Source organism: Ambystoma mexicanum, chromosome 3p (genome assembly GCF_040938575.1).
Source record: "Ambystoma mexicanum isolate Mex_15411 chromosome 3p, UKY_AmexF1_1, whole genome shotgun sequence".
NCBI lineage: Eukaryota > Metazoa > Chordata > Amphibia > Caudata > Ambystomatidae > Ambystoma > Ambystoma mexicanum.
Window position 1 is genome coordinate 1043966516 of NC_090925.1, and position 18959 is coordinate 1043985474.

The 18959-nt window shown below is 45.8% G+C and overlaps 1 protein-coding gene across 1 annotated transcript in view; it reads right to left on the bottom strand.

Annotated features, from left to right (window-relative positions):
• Positions 1-14610, bottom strand: part of LOC138580025 (uncharacterized) — a 54497-nt gene extending 39887 nt beyond the window's left edge. The window contains exons 1-3 of the mRNA XM_069650255.1: positions 14545-14610; positions 14222-14305; positions 2054-2186 (exon numbers count right to left, since the gene is read on the bottom strand). Of these exons, the coding sequence (XP_069506356.1) occupies positions 2054-2186; positions 14222-14305; positions 14545-14610 (283 nt within the window). The remainder of the gene's footprint in view (positions 1-2053; positions 2187-14221; positions 14306-14544) is intronic.
• Positions 14611-18959: the final 4349 nt, after the last annotated feature.

The following is an 18959-nucleotide window of genomic DNA, read 5'->3' on the forward strand; positions in this document are numbered from 1 at the left end:
TACTGCTCTCTTGGGTCTCTAGTCTTCTACAGGTCCTAGATACACTCTTTGGATTGTAAATGAATGGTGCAAGTGAATCACGGACGGGACTGGTGGCAGCGATCGTTTCTTGTGTTTTTGAGCTCCTTTTGGTGTTTTAAGCGCGTTTCTCGCACTTAGCCCAAAATGGTGGCCTGGCTCCCAAAATGGCCAGACCCCGAGGCTCTTTGTCCTGTCCACTGACCGTCTTGCCCCCTTCACCTCCCCCAGGTCGAACCGACCCAGGGCCTTCCTTATTTGGGTATGTACTTTCCCGCGAAACACAAATGCTTTCGCGGGCTTCTACAGGCCTGGTGTGTGCCTCCAGGATGTGGGCTGGGATGTCTGGTCCCAATACACATCCTGGGTGCCAGTGAGTCTGGGCTAGTGTGAATGCCTGGGACCTCCGTGGTCCGTGATAGGTCCACGTATGGTGTGAGTGTTTTGTGAGCAGATCTCCTATTGGGTCCCCTCCGTTTTGGTGCAAAGGGAACTGTGGACAAGAGGAGGCTGGAAACACCACTACCATGTCGATCTCCTGAGTTCTCACGAACGAAGGAATACAGAGCCAAGTATCCTGCAACCATGAGGCTGAACCGAGGAATCGCTGGTGACCCACTGAAGGACTGCTCCTCTGCACTGCTGTCGCTTTGTGAAACCCTTTCTACCTCTGATCGAACCAGAAGGCCTGTACTGGTACTTCGACCCTTGGAATAGCAGGGACAGCTATTCTCGGCATCTTCACCATCTCCTGCACGTAAGCCTTCGGAAGTGTCTCTGGGCCATCCAGCAGACTGACCAGCCTACCCAGGAGTCTTGCTCTGTAACCGCCGTCAGGTTGTGTTGTATTTTGAGTCCTTGTCACCCTCACACGATTCGTACACTTGGCATTCCCAGGTCTGAAGTGAGTAGTGTACATTTGGCTGAGATACACACGGCCGCTCCGTTGCCCTGCTGTGGTAACAAACTGGGCGGGTTCACTTCGTTTGGGACATCTTTAACTCAACTCTGCTGCTGCAGGATCTACACGACGACGAGACGTCCCCTGCTCTCCCTGAACCTACCAGCACTGAAACTGACGCAGAGAAGCCTGGGTCTGCTTGCATCGGGGGCCGGTGAGTAGCATAGCTAGGAACTGGTCGCCCTCCTGCAGGAGCCCATAGCTTTTCCCCGCTGTGTCAAACAGCACGCCTTTCCGTACTCGCGCTCTGCTTCTGCCCACTGTGGAGGCTGCGCTTGAGTCGCGGAACACTGTTCATCTTCTTTTGTGCACCGAACTGAACTGCCTGATTCCCTCGAAGAGACTCCCCTTTATTGCCCGTTGGCACCAGCGGGTGCAGGTACTTTTGAGCCCAAGGCTCCACTCTTCGTAGGGCTCGTACTTCCTTTTAGTTAGGTGCCTCTGAAGGCGGACTGGGTCTAATCATTATCTCGCACTGCCTGTTTTCCTCCCCATCTAGGTGGTCTACACATTTTGTGCGTCTAACGCTTTAGACTCGTTTGTATTTGTATATATATATTGTATTGGTTTGGTATCTGTTGGTTTACTAGAGTTTTATTGTGATTTCTCGCTACGGTCATTGTTGCAAAAGCCTTGGAATAAATGTGTACATATATTTAATATAACACCTGTTTGGAGTAATTTGCAAGTGTCCTTGCTTTGTGTGTTCAGTCACCCTCACCCCTCTTGAGACCTAGTCTTGACCGCCACGATCGCTACCCTGATTGGTCTGGCTTGTCCAGAGGTTACCCTGTTCCAAGTAATTAGGTTGGCCTTCTGAACCTCTGCGCCTCCAGAACAGAGTTCAGAAATCCGTCTTAACAACCCCTCAAGCACCCCTCTCCTCCCCACAGCCCTTTCCCTCTGCCCTTTCAATCAAAGGAGAAGGTTCTCCCAGTAAATGTTTTCCATTTGCAGCACTGCACCCAGGATCCAAAGCAATGGCACTAAAAAACATAAGATTACGTCATATTTACCATGGGCCACACGATTCACTGAACACACATAATGGACAGGGTCACTCTTTTAACTTACTCTTTGTTATTTCTCCACAGCACACGTTGACCACGGCCATGGGATTGTCGGAATTGTCGGATCCTTGGGATGGAGCCAGTAGGCCACACAAGGCAAAGAAGTACATGAAGTACAGCATCTTGATTTCGGGCACCTGTTGAGAGGAATTATTTGATGAATGCATTTACAAGTCAGGTATAAAGCAGAGTGCTGCTAGTGTTAAGAATGGGACTTGGCATGGCTAAAGTGAATATATGTGACAATATATTGACAGGATATCAAACCTTTGGAACCGAATCAGAGAACATTAATGCAGAAGAATTCACGGTGTGGTTAAGAAGACCGACAAACCTGGCTGGGTGTAAGGTTGGATAAGTTTGATGAATAATAAGGTCTATAATATATGATACAATATGTTATTTATAATGTGCTTAATACCCAGAGGTTTCTAAGCGCGGACCCGGGGATCGAACCTGTGTTGCTCTGTGCCTTGCTTTCAAAGTGAGCACGTTGCCGCAGAGCTATCCTCCCGAGACTACAGCATGCAGGTATGTTAAATTGACCCTGTAAGATGCAAACAGCACAATCAATGTTCGTTTTTTTCCCCCTGAAGGATCGTAGGTGACAACTTACATCTATTTAGAGATTAGCTGAACTGCAAGCTCCAGAAATCACAGGAACATATCAGGAGCAGGCAGCCTCTCATACCCAACATGGGCAAACCAAACATTTTGAACGTCAGTGGCAGTTGAGAACATCCCCCTCCAGGTATGAGATCCAGAAGTGGGAGCTAAGGAAAGCGGCATCTGCTTTCCCAATCCGAGGAACGACGACAAGAGTAAGGAACTTGAAGGGGGAACTGAAGCTGGCATGGAGTGTGGACAGGGCTTTATGCTAGTGTGGACGTGTGCAGAAGATGCGTGTGCCAAGCCTGGAAAAGGTTTCCTGGACGTTTTAGATTCCGACGTGAGGAGGCGCATCTATAAGAAGAAAGGGAAGCACGCCTCTGGGCTGTGCACCCTCCAGTTAGAAGGTACACGAGAATGCATGTTTAGAACAAACAAAAGCATTGAGTGCCAGAAACTGTGACGGACAAAAGACAGGCAGACACATAACTTGGTGAGCCGATTGGTATTTGGACACTCGAGCAATGAAACATTTGTTGACACTTATTACCATTTCTTTCCTGTTTTACACCTACATGATTTCACTGCAAGAGTTTGTGGGCTGCTGTTCAAGTTGTATTTAGTGGTATTAGAAGACACGTGTCCTAGCCCCTACTGTCCTCCATTGAAATTAAATTCTTAACGCTGGCAAGATCAGTACACTTCCTGTGAAAGTAGTTATGGCCATTCACTTACCGACGCAGCGCATTCTCTGCGCCCCACCACTAATGACCAAAGCAAGAAGTCGCAACCCCCGCCCCAAAGCGTGTTTGACTTCCTTGTGGCTATCAAGAAGCCTAATAGTAGCTTAAAATTAATGCTGAAATCCTGCAAATTGAAGCATAACTTATAAGACGGGGACTGGCTGGCAAGCATGCAGGGACGTCATTTCACCAAAATGCCATGGGTAGTGGAAGTGACATCACAGGACCCTTGACCCCCTGATGGCATCACAGGAATTGATGTCATTTGACCCCACCCCGAAGTGATATCGGGGGAAGCGATGGAACACGACCTTTCACCCATTGACAAAACAGGAAGTGGCATCACATAGCGTTGTACACTACAAAAAATATGGTTACGATATCACTATAATGTGATGTACATTTCATACAAGAATGGATTGCCATATGTATCGTTAAGATCAGTCTGTATAGGCCCATATTACCAAATTACTGTGAATGCAAGCAGACGTCCATGACCAAATGATAATGATCTGTTATTATATAGCACTTACGCTTAAGCGCTTTACATAGAAAAAATATACACCCAACCTGTGTTGGTACTCATTTATCGACCTCAGAAGGATGAAAGGCTGAGTTGAGGCGTTTAAGAGCAGACTAAATCAGTGACTCACCCCCTGAAGTGTGCCTGAAATACACCTTTAATGAGTCTAGCAATTATTGTATAGAATTCAAGAAAGACACATTATTTGGTATTCCTATTCTTTCTTATTTAGGGTCAGTGCTGAAAGTGTTAGACTTGTGGCACTCCTGTTCTTATTTTTCTTATTTTTTTTAAGGGCCCTGAACAAGAAAGCCAGCCACTCCAGAAGTAAAGAGCCACATGGCGCTGGCCACAGTCCAGGAGCTTGCAGAAAAAAAAATGAATAAATAACACTTTTTTTTTTTTTTAGAGGTCGCATGGGAGACCACAGAGGTCGCAATTGCGACCTCTGGTGACCCCTAAATGACGTCCCTGCAAGCATGTGTGATCTGGCCACTACAGTGCACTATTGCGATTACCCTAAAATCTTAGAAAGCCATGTAACCTGTGAGTGGGATTCTGATCTGCCTGACCGGTGTGTGTCCCAGGGGCCATGTAAAGGTTATTTTACAGAATGAAAGGCAACAAAGTCCACAACATCAAGAGAAGGAGTGGCTTCTTATGGCTGTAGCTGCCAGTGCAGTTCACCATGTTCAATTTCACGCTTTGATCTCCTTCTGTTTCATTTGCAGAGTAAATCAAACACTGTGATACAAATTCGCAGGAGACCCTCTACTGATAACGAAAAAAGGTTCAATTAACCTGTTTTATGGCAGGTTTCCCACTCAGGGATGTGTACAACCACCAGTCTGGTTGCACCCACCAGGGCAATCCAGCACCAGACTGCCAGGCAAATCTCTTCTGAACAAGAGTACCAACAGCAACCCCCCACTGTGCCTGCATCCACACTATACCAGAGTGGGTGTTTCCTGTGGCATACATGTATATTACACTTGAACGAGCTGTTCCTGTTTTTTTTTACTATCTCAAATATGCTCTTTATTCTATCACTCAATTCCCTTTCTTTTTTACTTTTTTTGTAACATATTTTGTTGTTACTTTAAAAATCTTCCACACTACACAAATCTCCCGTGTAGTGTTCCTATTGAGTACATTATCACAGAACATGGCATATTTTGTCCCCACCTGCTGTAACCAGACCGTAGACTGTGGAGGAAGAGGAAAGGAAAACAGGACAAAACATGAGGGCAGAGAAAAGCAGGAATAGGATAGGGACGCATACAATAGGAAAGATACTATGGGATTGTGGCAGAGAGAATCCAATTGTATAAGTAGGTGCGCATGTACAAAGGTAGCCAGTGGCTCAGGTAGAATTCTCATCTTGAAAGAGGGAACTAAGAAAATCCGCTGTAATTTCCAATGATGGTGGTTTCTTATACCATGAATGAAGGCCTAGAATTGGTGGAAGCATAGTTGTGCGATGGCCCCAATAGCAAAGTAATTTTGTTTGAATAACAAAATAAAGTAGACTATTAAGGAGAAACATGTTTCCAGAGCTCAGTTTAAGATAACCTGGAAAGAAATACAGAAAAGGGTGTGGTGTCGAATCCTAGAAATAAACATTTAAACAAGCGCTAGCAGTTATTGTGACACAAAGCACTCAGAGGAGGAGAGACTGAATATTTCAGTAATACAAAGGAAACAAACTTAATGAAAAGTAAAAACACACACTTTCCGAGGAGCAAAAATGAGATAACTGTTGATCAGCAGGAATTGGGGAAAAGAGAGTTAAGGAAAAAGTGAGATCAAGGTTACAAAAATAAAGTTCAAACAATGGATGATGTGAAATTGTCTTCAATATAATGCAAGCGATATTGTAACAACACAATTGTTTCTAATAGCTGCATGGCATGGCATCTGAGTATAAGAACAGTGGGGGCACCTTTGGAAGTGCCTCTTACCTGAGCCAGTGATCAGCAAGAGATGTTCAAGCAGTTGTGAGATAGCTACTGCTCCCTCTCTCTTCTGAACCTCTGAAGGGAAGATACCCCTTATATACCCTTACCACGCGGATGCGATAAAAGAGGCGTGAATGGCAGGACAATGCACAGCACTGTGGAGGTGCCTGTGCCCCTCTGTGTGACATCCAAGATAAATATTTGCTGGCACATCTTGAAAGTGCCTTGAGCAGTTGGTGTCAAATGGATAGGATCCGCTTGTCGAGTGCCAATGTTGCCCACATTTGTTGGATGTTGTGTCATGCCGCCTTACGTGGCACTTCCGAGTCTTCAGCCCAGTGACTTAAGATTTCTGAGCGTAACTCACCTTTCTCCCACTGATAACTTCTTTGAGTAGGTCTAAACCTGGGAAAAACTCTGAAGGGAGGGTTTTATAGGAATATGTCTTATATTTTAATTGACTTGTCGTACCAAATGGAAGACAGAATGCCCAAATGTATGGATCTAGTTAATTGACAATGTTTGTCTTTCTAAATTTAATTATGCCACCATCTGGTTGTCAAAGACGCGATAATGGACACCCAGTTTTTTACCGAAAGAGTTACTGCAAATCACATTCTCTTCAACAATCCTCCAAGAAAAATTCCCGAATGGATTCGGCAGCATATCACAGTGCTTGGAATGGTTTCAGTCCCATCTGGTTACCCTTCGATCACCATCAGACACTGCTAAAGTAGCCAGAAACCAACATGTTTGGTACACTACAATTTGATCTGAATAGACTCTCTCTACGTATGTACGTGTGCCACCTCCTGCTTGCCCTACAGAGACTGGTTATTAGGGCTTGATCTTCAGGGGATGTAACGTACCCAGGGAAGTGCCCAACCCATAGAGCTGTCATCCGTCCGCACCCTTCCAACCCATTCCGGTCCACATGACCCCAAGAACATTATGGCCACTCTGGGGTGCAGGACCCATTCACAGTGATACATTGCTACCTTTAGGATGGGTGCAGGTATTGAATCAACATGCTTCAGCCACTTGCTGATATGGGAAGCTTTGGAACACAGGCTTCCTATGTCGGGTTTGTATATTGAATTTAATTCCGCGCATTACTAAGAGTATAGCTGAATAAAAAAAAAATGTGAACGCACATATCATACAAATGACAGACCTACTAAATCAGTGTAAATGCCTGTGCTGTTGGTCCTGAATATAGTGGAGCAAATAATTGCAGATTGACATGGCCAAAGACCCAATAACTCTCAGCATATGCTTGATGAAACATATTTTCAAATCTAATGCATTTTAATGATTGTTTTGCTGAAAAATTGATACAATGTTTTAAAATGTTCACTGTGTGGATTCCATATAAATAAGGCACTTGAGGAGGAGTTTTGAAGAATTGACACTAATGGGCAATCAAACATTTGAGGGGTTTACACATTTGTCTCTGACGTATCTGAATGGGTGGTAAGTGGAAGCAAAGTTGACACAATTAAAACGTGTTTTAATTTAATTGCATTTGAGCATACCCTGAGACTTTGTGAGGCAGAATTACAACAGCGTCTAGTAGGTCAGACTATCAAAGATCCTAGGGAACTTGCAAAGGTTGTGTAGCAGCATACCAATACCCACATCTAAAGGCACGTTCAGGCTAACACAGCCAAATCAGAAGAGGTTTCTGACAAAATGAAAAAAAGAAAGACAAGGAAAAACATTATCACCCTTCTTCCAAGAAAAGCACATATATTTTGATGGGAAATCCCAGTTACATGACTTGTCAGCCACCACAGAAAAAGAATGATGGCCTTGGTTCTTACTGCTGGAGTGTGAGAGAGACTGGACACCCAGTAGGCCCTAGTCGAGATCATAAATCCACTGAGGTACCTGCTCCTGCAGGAGAAGGCCCAGTGGCCCTGAAGTGCCTACAGCTTTAGCATAGGACCCTGTGATCTCATGGGTTGCCTAATGGTGTAGAAAACAAACATGAAATCGAGGGCAAGACAGCTTCAGAACTCTGGGGTACACCAGAACTGAGCTGGAGGCCCAGATCAGCCTGACTCTTGCCAGGGACAGAGAGGCTGTCCCACATTGGCAGGTCCGTGAAGGCAGGAAGAGGAACAGGCTAATGGTGAGGCACATGGGTTGGTCAAGGTGTACTGGGCGAAATTGTGCACTGTATGGAGAGCCCAAGAATTCTGTGGCAGAGCTTGGCCAGAGATTGGATGTTCCCCTGAGCAACAGCCTCCGACCAAGGCAGCCAACAGTTGCTCCTCACAGTTTTACAAGCCCTAGATGGAAATGAATGAACTTTGCACACTCTTGTCACACTTGCCAAGTTTCATTCCACTACCAGTGTTTGGCCAGCCTATCATGAGAATGAGGATGAACATTTTGTGTCCTTTCGATCCTTAAACCACCTCATGGAAACTGCATTTTTGTAGTGGAAGATTATAACACATTTTATCGTGAATCAGTCCTCTTGAGGGATATGAAAGCCCCTGTGGTGGGAAAGCCTCTGATAGTGATATTCTCACATGCAGTGTTCACCAAAGAAGACATTTCTGATAGGGAATCCAACTGTATATCTGCCTATATGAAGGGAATGTGGGCAGAGTGTATAGTTACTTACACGTTCTTTACAACCTTCAATCCCCAAACCATTGGGCTCATGGATATAGTCAATATGACCCTGAAGAGCATGTAAAGTGACCTATAGGAGCACCTGAGGAGAAAGATGTTCTCCTGCCACGTCTGCTGTTCACCTACAGGGAGATGCCACAGAACGGAGCAGTGATCAGTCCCTTTAAGTTTCTGTTTGGTTACCCTGTTTCAGGTCCTTTCCGTCTGCAAAATACCAGAGAACGTGAAATGTGCACCTGCAAGCCTCAAATTTTAATGAGACCTTTCCCTGAACCAAGATCTTGTTCCTCCCATTAAGCAAAGGCAGCAGCTTATGGTGATGAGTGGACTTTCCAGACTGTCCCTTCTCCCTCGTGTGCCAATTTGCAGACCCTTGTTTTGTTGAGCATGAGGTACAATACATCTATATGAGAGAGATTGAAAGAGAGAGAGAGAAAGAGAAAGAGAGAGAGAGAGAGCGAGAGAGAGAGAGAGAGAGAGAGAGACTGGAAATGTGATATAGTGAAATACAAGACGCCAGTGGTAAGAGTGAAGGGTTGCAGGTTGTTTTGCCTTGTGAAGCCTACTTCCCTCATCCCTCAACTATCCTTCTCCCCAATACAATCTCCAACCACCTTACACTACACACAAACATTTCCCACAGACAGATGCCACAGGCTTAGCTGCTAACGAAAAACAATAATTGACACATGACTAGGCTCTCCTCTCTAGCCCAATCATACCCACCCAGATCAGTGGCTAACCAGACCCAAAGCGCTGTAGTCTATCCGATCATGGGCTCCTCCCTACGGATCTACCCAAAAACCTGTTGTTGCTAACAGATAGTCCTAGTGCACTCTTGATTGGGGATCTTTCCAATAAATCAGTCTTACTACATTAATACAACATGCTGTAGTTCCCATTTTCAAAATACATATTGAATGTTTTCTACGGAAACTTTACTCATCTTAAAATTCACATAAAGAGTAAAAAATACTCAAACCCCCAAAACCAAAGTTGCACTGTTAATTCAAATCACACTTTTTGCTCATTAGCAATTCAAATACAGGAATTCCATATTCTTACTGTGTGTGCTGTTCTAACACTGTTCATCAACATCCACATCAATAGTTATTTTACATCAAAAAACAAAAACACATTTTCATCTTAAAATTTTGTTGCCAACGTGTTTCGTATATTTAGTCAGATCCTTCTTCCTGGGCTAAGCTGTTGTGCTATCTTAGTTTTTTTCTCAATATCTTGTATTCTACAAAGACAAATAGTGCCCCGCGTCCGCCTACATGTTACCATGATGACGACTGTGGTGAAACTGAGGCGTTATCCCTGATTTCACGACCACCATCTCAGCCTGGTGTTAGGGTCGGGCAGTTCTAATCTGACCGATCCGTTCAAATATTGCAACCCACTTAATTCCTAAAAATTTAACTTCAGATGAATTACATTTGATTATAAATCTTATAGGCACATACCCATCATTCCATTCAGTGATTTTTTACTTAAATTCTAGAGATACATTTTCAGGCTAGTAATATGTTTATAATCCATATCTTACTGGTGGTGCGGGTTTCACTTGCAATATATCATGGTTTTTGTTGCCGTACTTACCGAATGACTCGCATTTGGGTTCCCCGGATCTTACAGTATATCCTACGCTCAGGTTCACCGGCATCGACACATCACCCTCAGGCTGATCCTGTTACTGCACAGGCACCCAAATGTATTCCGAGTAGGTAGCAATCCATACTTGCTAGTTAGACATGCCTTCGTTAGAGCCTGTCAATTACAATCGCATTCAGAGATATTTTGAGAAGTTTCATAAAACACATTGCATGTTGTGGTTAGTTCCATAAGGCTCCACGTTTTCTAGTTTTGCAAAGGCCCTATAAAATTAATCTATAACATGTTTGTCATACTCTGGCCACCATTTTCTTACCAAGCCTCCTCCACCAATCATATTTGTCATATTTCTGCATACAATTAGGATAATTACAGTGATTGTTTGCACATTAGTAAAAGTTTTTACCTCCTGAGCCAGAGCTACGGTCAAAATCTCAAACTTATTCAGCGTATTATCTAATGCTCACAAAGATAGTACTCTATTACCAATCCAATTAATCTTCATGACCATTTCCTCCGAATTTCTGGTCCGTTTACAATCTAATTCACAGGCTAGTAGCCTATAGAAAAAATATGATAAATCCCACTGTATGCTCATGCTCCATGAGGTCAGTGATTCCAGATTCTCTATCGACTTTATCTCCCTCTGTAGTAATCTCTTCCACAGATCATCCCCCTTCTTTTGGGCATCACCACTCTCGCTAGAATCACGAATTGTACTTGTGCAATGCTATGTTTTGCCTCTAGGAAGTGGCTGGCTACCAGGGATTTCAGATTCCATGTTCGAATATTTGACTTGTGTTCCGTCCAACAGGTTTTGGCCTTACGTATTGTCATCCTTACGTAATAGAAGCCACATGGGCACACCTCCCTATGGATAAGATACCCCAAGTTTCTCTGCCAATCCCACGGAAAGCAGATCGGCACATAGCTACTGGGTAATTATAATGTGTGCCCTTCAAAACCACAGGTTTCTCATGTCTCTCCCACTGTCCTATCAATGATGCCCCTACTGCTTTTACTTACGGATTCTCGTGTGAGGCCACCAAATGTGGCAGAAAGGTGCTATAAAAGACCACTAACATTACAATTCTTACATTCAATTACATGTCATCCGGTGGAATCCACATTACAGCCAGGATAACTTAGTGTTTACTCTGGTGACAACTTTCAGGCTGGAGAGGAGACTAACCCCCTCTCAGACTTACTACACACAAAAGCACCTGATGGGTCTAGAGTGAGTGCAAGTATCCTTTGACCTGACAAAACAGCAATTGCAAGACTGCCAGCTGCTGCTGGGTCAGTTTGCGGGGCTGCTCTTGCTGACTCCATGCTGCAGGGATTGGTGAGTCTAAGATATTGACGCAGGAGACAGGAAACCATAAAAGTAGAATACACATGATGTCTGATAAGTTAAGAATCACCATCAGGGAGGAACACTCTAAGATATTGCCATGGAGTTCACTGAGCTGTCCCATAGCCCACGGGCTAGCTCTCTGGTGCTTGTTTCCAAAATACCCAGTAATGGAATAACTTTAATTTTCTTTTGTGTGGATTACAGAGGCTACACTTCTGTGAACAAGCCAGATATGCACGCCATTCAGCATTCAGAAATACACATTGACAAGTTGGGTGCTGCCAAGTTTATGAGTACCTGTGACATCACTGCTGGGTACTGGCAGGTTGCCTGACTGTCAAACCAAACGAGAGGCCAGCATGTTCCACCCAGAAGGGCACCATCAGTGCACTGTCATGATCTATAGGATAAAATGTTTGAAGAATCCCCCCATAGACTTTTAGGGGATGGTAAACCAAGTCTTATCAGGCCTGGAAAAATTCAGCATTGCCTATTTAGATGATGTTGCAGAAATTCAGCTAAACCTGTGAAGATCATCGTTTCCATCTGTAATAGGTGCTACAGCCCATGCAGAAGGCTGATTTGACTATCAATGCTTCAAAATGTCAGATAATGCAGAGTACTGAGACTTACCTAGGGCACCAAGTGGTTGGTGGTAAGAAACAGCCTCTTCAGGAAAAGGTGGAAGTGGACATTCCTACCACTCAGGATCAGGTGACAGCATTTCCTGGCCTCACTGGGTATTCTCCCCTTACATCAAGGGGTATGAGGCCATTGCCCATCCTTTGAATTACGTCACATCACATCACAAAAAATGCCTAATAAAAGTCACTTGGACGCCTGGATTCCAAACAGCTTTTGAGATCCAAAAGGATGGTTTGTGCAGTGCCCCGTTATAAAAATCCCAGAGTGTGGACAGGAATTCCTGATCCAGACAGGCGCCTGCCAATTTGGATTGGGCACAGTTTTAGCCCAGCTAAACTAAGAACGGACTGCATAGCCATTTGCCCATATTAGCAGGCGACTGACAAAAAGAGAGAGAAAATGGGCTACAATTTAGAAACAGGCATTTGCTGTGGTGTTTGCCATTGGCAAGTGCAAACCCTGTCGTTTTGGGCCCCACTTTACTGTCCTGACAGACCACCGGTCTTTTAGAAGGAGAATACAAACTTTTTCTGGTGGGTCATATCCTTGAATAGAATGAATATGGACATAATGCATAAGCCTGGTTCTTAACACTCCAGTGCAGATGGTCTCAGTGGGTACCCTTGCCTTTTTCATGAGCCAGACCCTTAGAAGGATATGCTTAACAATTTGTGTGTAGGGGATATGTGACTGAATGTCATCTGTGTGAATAGGCAACCCAGAGCTTTTTTGATTTCTCAACCCAAAACGATGCTGGTAACTCTGTCCCATAAAGTGAGCACTGCTAATCAGTGCTCCTCTTATTATGCTAAAAAAAAGTCCAGTGCATATGTTCTCATGACTGGGTTTATTGACACACCAGCAAATGCAATGTAGTTTGGGAACATCACACTTATGGGATAACATGAACATTCCTGACAAACAGCCTACAGGAAGCAAACACAATTCCATCTATGCGCTTAACAGCTGGCCACCATGACCCAAATTATATATGACTGTAACTACCCAAGGAGTAGTGGCAGATTGATAAATCAACATAAAGCTAAAACTGACTTGATAGTGGGTGTTGGGAAAGTACAGTTATACATGGCCAAAATCCATTTAATATATTTTTATTCAACTGACTTTCCAGGGACCCATTCATCTGTCAGAGTTTTTTGTTTCACTGTCCACAGCTGGGTTGCCCTTACAAGAGTATGTTAGGTCCAGCCCTGCTCTTGAAGAACATTAGTAATTTAGTTACATGGGCACACTGTTCAAATATGCAAGGGTGCTTTGCTGTTGTGCTTGCAGCATCAACTGGTGAAAGAATGCGGGCATCAGGAGGAACATCACTCGGCTTACATTATCCCAGTTGGTGAGCTGGTGCAAGTGGATCTTGGTCGCGTGACCTAAACCAAACCCACCTGTCAATTACTGTTGATATTTTCGTGTCGTCTTGGTTTGCTATCCTCTTTTACCTCTTTTCAAGCCGCCCTCCAGCCTCTTTTCTTTTGCAGTTGGTGAGCTGGTGCAAGTGGATCTATGGCATGTGACCAAACCCCCATTTACCTGTCAGTCACTGTTAATCTTTTGGTGCCTTTATTGTTTTGCTGCCTGCTCCCCCCACCACTATTTCAGCAACCTTCCATCCTCTTTTCTTTTGCAGTTGGTGAGCTGTGCAAGGGTACCTAGGTCACATGACCTGAACCCCACCTGACCGCTTAGGACTGCCCCTTCCGTTCACTTATTAGCTGTCAGTTCACAGGGTGTCTTGCCACCAGGCGTCTGAAGTGAAGGGCAGTCGAAGAAAAGGACAATGCCTGTTTGGTCCTGTTAGGGCCTGGATTTGAAGTTACTCTACCTGTGCTACACCAGGTAAATATCACAATGTGTCCCCACTCACCACAACCCATTCCCATCCTCTGCAGGGATCGCAGAGCCAAACACCCAAAGCAGATCCGGACAGATAATCTGGTGCACCTCAACAATATCCCCTGTACACCGAGACAAACATGTGCCTTCGATTCACATCCGCCCATTTATCATGGTTAGTGCCCACTCAACAGTCACACATGCTTCCGATATCACTGACCTCATAGCCAACAATGATCTCAATGACCTTTTCATTACTGACACATGGTTTGCTCCCTCCTCCCCCTGCATCTTTGATGTCCTCCTAATAAGAGGTTGGCAAAATTGTTAGGTTCTGCTCTGCAAGCCGCAAAAACTAAATCTGCCAGGCTTCGATCCACTTCGTCCCACTCTGCCATTCTGCCACAACCAATATTTTCTGCACTCATCTGTCAGGCCACGAAATGGGAAATTTTCACTGTTGTGTGACTGCTTACCCCCAGCGGTTTCCCCCATGCGTGCAATGCATTTTGCTTTCTGTTTCGGACGTGTTGTTACTCAAACGTGTTCCTCCCATATGTTGCACAGGGCACTTGATTCGCTTTTGTACGCATGCGCTCCTCGGTCCATTTCAGTTTCGTTTTTGGACCACGTGGGACACCAGTTTGTGATCGGGTGCATGCACACTGTGTCATGTGTAACGCGACTCGTGCTGGTGAACACTTTGCACATGCGCTTCGCTCTATATTTCGTAGCAGGGCTCAGAAACATGTTTTGCACTTGCTCAAAACTGGTAAGCGTGCAAAGGGGTGTCCCATGATTGGCTACCGTTTTTGTGGCCCTGCCTATGTAGCCTTACCTCTAAGTTTCCACCACACCTCTTCTGTTTGGGAGAGGAATACTAGCAGAACCAGCAGTGGAACCAGTCGCACTAGCACCAGCAGCCAGTACCACCAGCAGTAGGACCACCACCAACAGTTGGACCAGCAACAAGCAGGAGGAGCAGTGTCAGCAAGCACCAGCTCATGATGGAGACAGGAGGCATTTCCTCACCTTATGCAGCCAGCAGTGGCAGCAGCACACCACCACAGGAGGAGAATGACCTGTTTCCTGGAAGCAGAGCAACATCAGCAGGTAACAGCTTTGGCCACCTACTGTCTGATGTGGCTTTCAGCAAGAGCATGTCTGGCATCCTAACACCACTGCCTGCATTCCGTGCCACCGCCGCCATGGAATCAGACTCTGAGGAGAAGCCCCCCATCCTCGAACAGCAAGATTAAGCAGGGGAGGAAGAGGAATACCAGGGATCCACTCCTTCAACCTCCTGCTTCACAGTCCTTGAACTTCGAATGCAAATCAAGGGGCGTAAGGGGGACTCACAGTGGCCCTCACCACTACAGAAGAGGAAGAGGAAAGCCACCACCATATCAGCAGCCATCTTCGACACCACCACTGCACCAGCAGACAAATCCACCATCACCACTGGACCAGTAGCCACCACCACCGCACCAGCAGACAACACCACCACTGAATCAGATTCTGGGGAAGCCACCATCATCATCCTAGATAATGATAAGAAGAAGGCACCCTTCACAGGGCTTGACCTTCTTTCACCACCCAAGGGACCTGCAAGCTGGGTGTGCAACATTGACAGCAAGTAGGAAGAGGAAGAGGAAGAGGAAGAAGAGTACTCAGTGTCACCACCAGCACAGAAACAGAGAGGGGGCAGTAACCACAACCACTTGCCCTGTAGCTGGCACCAGTACCACAGCACCAAACCTTTGCCAAACCAGCACCACCCCCCGCACCATAGGACCAGCAGCCACACCCACAACACAGGCCCAGCAGCTGCTGGACCATCAGCTGGTATTGCGTCCTTTTGCCGACACCCGTTTTTCCGACAGGGGGTTTGCTGAAAATTCCCATAGACATTTTTGGGGTGGGGGGGCAGGAAAGGGTAAATAAAGGGTTGGGGTGAAGATAAATACATAAAATAATTAAACTAAGGGGGGTTTGGGCGGAAACCCCCAAAAAATAATTTCAAAAAACAATTTGATTAAGTTTTTCATCAAAACTCCTGCAGCAAAACACCCGTCGAAAAAAAGGGGATCGGCGAAATGAAATCGAACACATCAGCTACCACCACCACTGCCAGACCATCAACTTCCACCACCACTGCCAGTCCATCAGCACCTAGTACCTCTGCCAGACCGTCATCTGCTACCGCCACCACTGCCAGACCATGAGCCACCACCAGCATGCCAAACCAGCAGTCCCTGTCACCACCGCTGGAGGCAAGTCATCGACCTGGAACCGCTTCCCCTTCCACCCGGAGTCGACACGATCAAGGCTGCTGCAACCGTCATCTACCCCAGCAAAGAAGTTTGAAGGGGAATTGTTTCCAGGAAATTTTCACTTGGCACATCTTCCATGTCTCTACACGTGAACAGATGTCGCAAGAGCTCAGAGGTTCTGAGGGCCCAGCAGTACCACCTTTGATGATTACCTCAGGTAGCACATCCACCACTGCAAGAATGATGAACTCCACTACAATGACTGTGACAGTAGCAACGACGGACAGCACTTTTCAAAGTGCCTCAGCAAGGAACCTACAAACTCCAGTCATAATCACAAGCAGGTGACGGAAACATGCTCATCAGGTCCCTGATGTTCCTGCTCTATTGGGTTGTAGGATCCATGTAGTGCCGACACAGGGTTGCCATCATTCCTTGGTATGTTGGTCAAATCATACCAATTCTGTGGGTTGCTTTTGGTTCTTGGTGAGATGCAGGTTCAAAATGTGCTGACTATTGCCCGTGTAACACATCAAGAAGCAGCATCCTGAAGAGTATAAGTCTATTAGGAATGAGGAGTGAGTCATCAAGCAGACAAGAGCCCCACCCAGACTGAAACTAGGAGAGCAGAGGAGAAGGATAGGAGCTGGATGAAATCTAGGGCGCGGTGGCATTGTTGGGATCAAGGGGTGATGATGGGGCTTGGCAAGAAGACAAGGAAGCTGGTAAACCAGCACTCCAGGAAAGTATAAGTATCTATTTTTGACTAAAGTATAAGTATCTATTTTTGACTGTTTAGGCTGTTTCTTTACTTTCTCTCTCTTTGTCTTACACACACACACACACACACACACACACACACACACACACACGGCATTAGCAGGGCAAGTGGTGGTGATGAGGCCCCACTAGAAGACAAGGAAGCTGTCAGACCAGCACTCCAGGAAAGGATAAACACATAGGCCCTCATTTAGAGTTTGGAAGTACGAATGGGGATAATTCTGCCAGGCGGAATTACTGTTACTGCTGAGCATCACAGCGGAAGGTCTGCTGAATCATGATTAGACGGAGGCATGCACCACACATAGGCAGCAACCGTAATTCCACTGGTGGAATTTCCACCGAAAACCTGAACAATCAGCGTTAATTCTACCAGCGGAATCGCAGTTGGCAGAATTACTGCCAGTGGATATATCATCAGTGCCGTAACAGGAAGCACAGTGGTGAGCATCTTTTATTTATTTAGTATTTGTTTATTCACTTTCTGCATAGTCCTACATATGCAAAACAATGTACTGAACAACAGCTAAGTAATAAGGTAATAAGTGTATCAGTTAAACCCAAATCAATATAAACAATACAAGTCCCTCATATCCCACCCAACTGCGCCTTCCCACCTATCCAGCTCCCATAGCAGTGCCTCTGCTCTCCGTGGCAATCCCCTCCAGCAGCTCCTCACCAGATTTGCTGTTTCATCACCCACTGACAGTGTCTATCTCTTGCTGAGACATGGAATCATTACCTCTTACAATCGTAGACCCACAATTCAATGCAGCCAAAGAGCAGATGGCACATTCATAAGGACCCACAGTTCATGCCAAATACTGTATCGATCCCATCAACCCCAGGCATCCGTGTGCGATCATAGACTTCCTTCTCCACTTTGACCCATTTACTCTCTGACCCAGCACCAGTAAACAGGGCAGCAAAACTCTTCCATGCCAGAAGCATGGAAACTGCTCTCCTGAACACCTGTGGAGACCTGCTCTCAAATCCCGACTCTGGCCTTCCTTCTGTCCTCATCCTCCTTGATCTTTCCTCTGCTATCGACATGGTCAATCACGCCATCCTGATCAATCGTCTCTGTGACAACCTGGGCATTAATGATCAGGCCCTAGCCTGGTTGACCTCCTTCCTCTTCGATAGACCCTCCCTGGTCCAACTGGAGTCCTTTCTCTCCACCACCTCTCTCTCCACATGTGGTGTTGCCCAGGGCTCTAACCTCTCACCCTGGCTCTTCAACCTTTACTTGGCACCTCTGGCCCATCCCATCTATACCTTCTCTCTTAACTTTGAGTCTTATGCGGATGACACTTAGCTCTCCTTCAGGCTCCCCTCAGCCTCCTGTCCTCTCTTGCTCATTCCTGATTGTCTATCCGTGATTCAGGAATGGTGTGCCTCTAACGATCTATGCCTGAATGCCAGCAAGAATGAGATCCTTCTCATTGGGACCCCTGCTTCTGCTTTCCCTCTTTCACTCGGGCTGCCCTTTTTGGGCCCTCTACCTGCGCCTTCCTGCGAGGCAAAAAACTTTTGTGTCATCTTTGACTCCACCCTCTCCTTTTCTCCTCACATCATGGACGTCGCTAAGAAGTCCTACTACCAGCTACACCTCCTCAGAGGTATTCTTACTTTTCTAATTTTCCTCCAGAAGCTCTGGTTCTCTCTAGGCTGGACTACTGCAACAGCCTCTTTCTAAATCTGCCTGCCTCTACTCTTCGCCCTCCTCAACTAATCCAGAAAAGGACTGCGTGACTTGTCCTTGGCCTCAAGCCCAGGCATCGTATCTCTCCAGCCCTGATATCTCTCCACTGGCTCCCGGTGCATGCAAGGATCAAGTTCAAGACCCTCTGGATTGTCCACAGGGCTTTCTGGGTCCGGGTACCACACTGCATCCAACTCTCT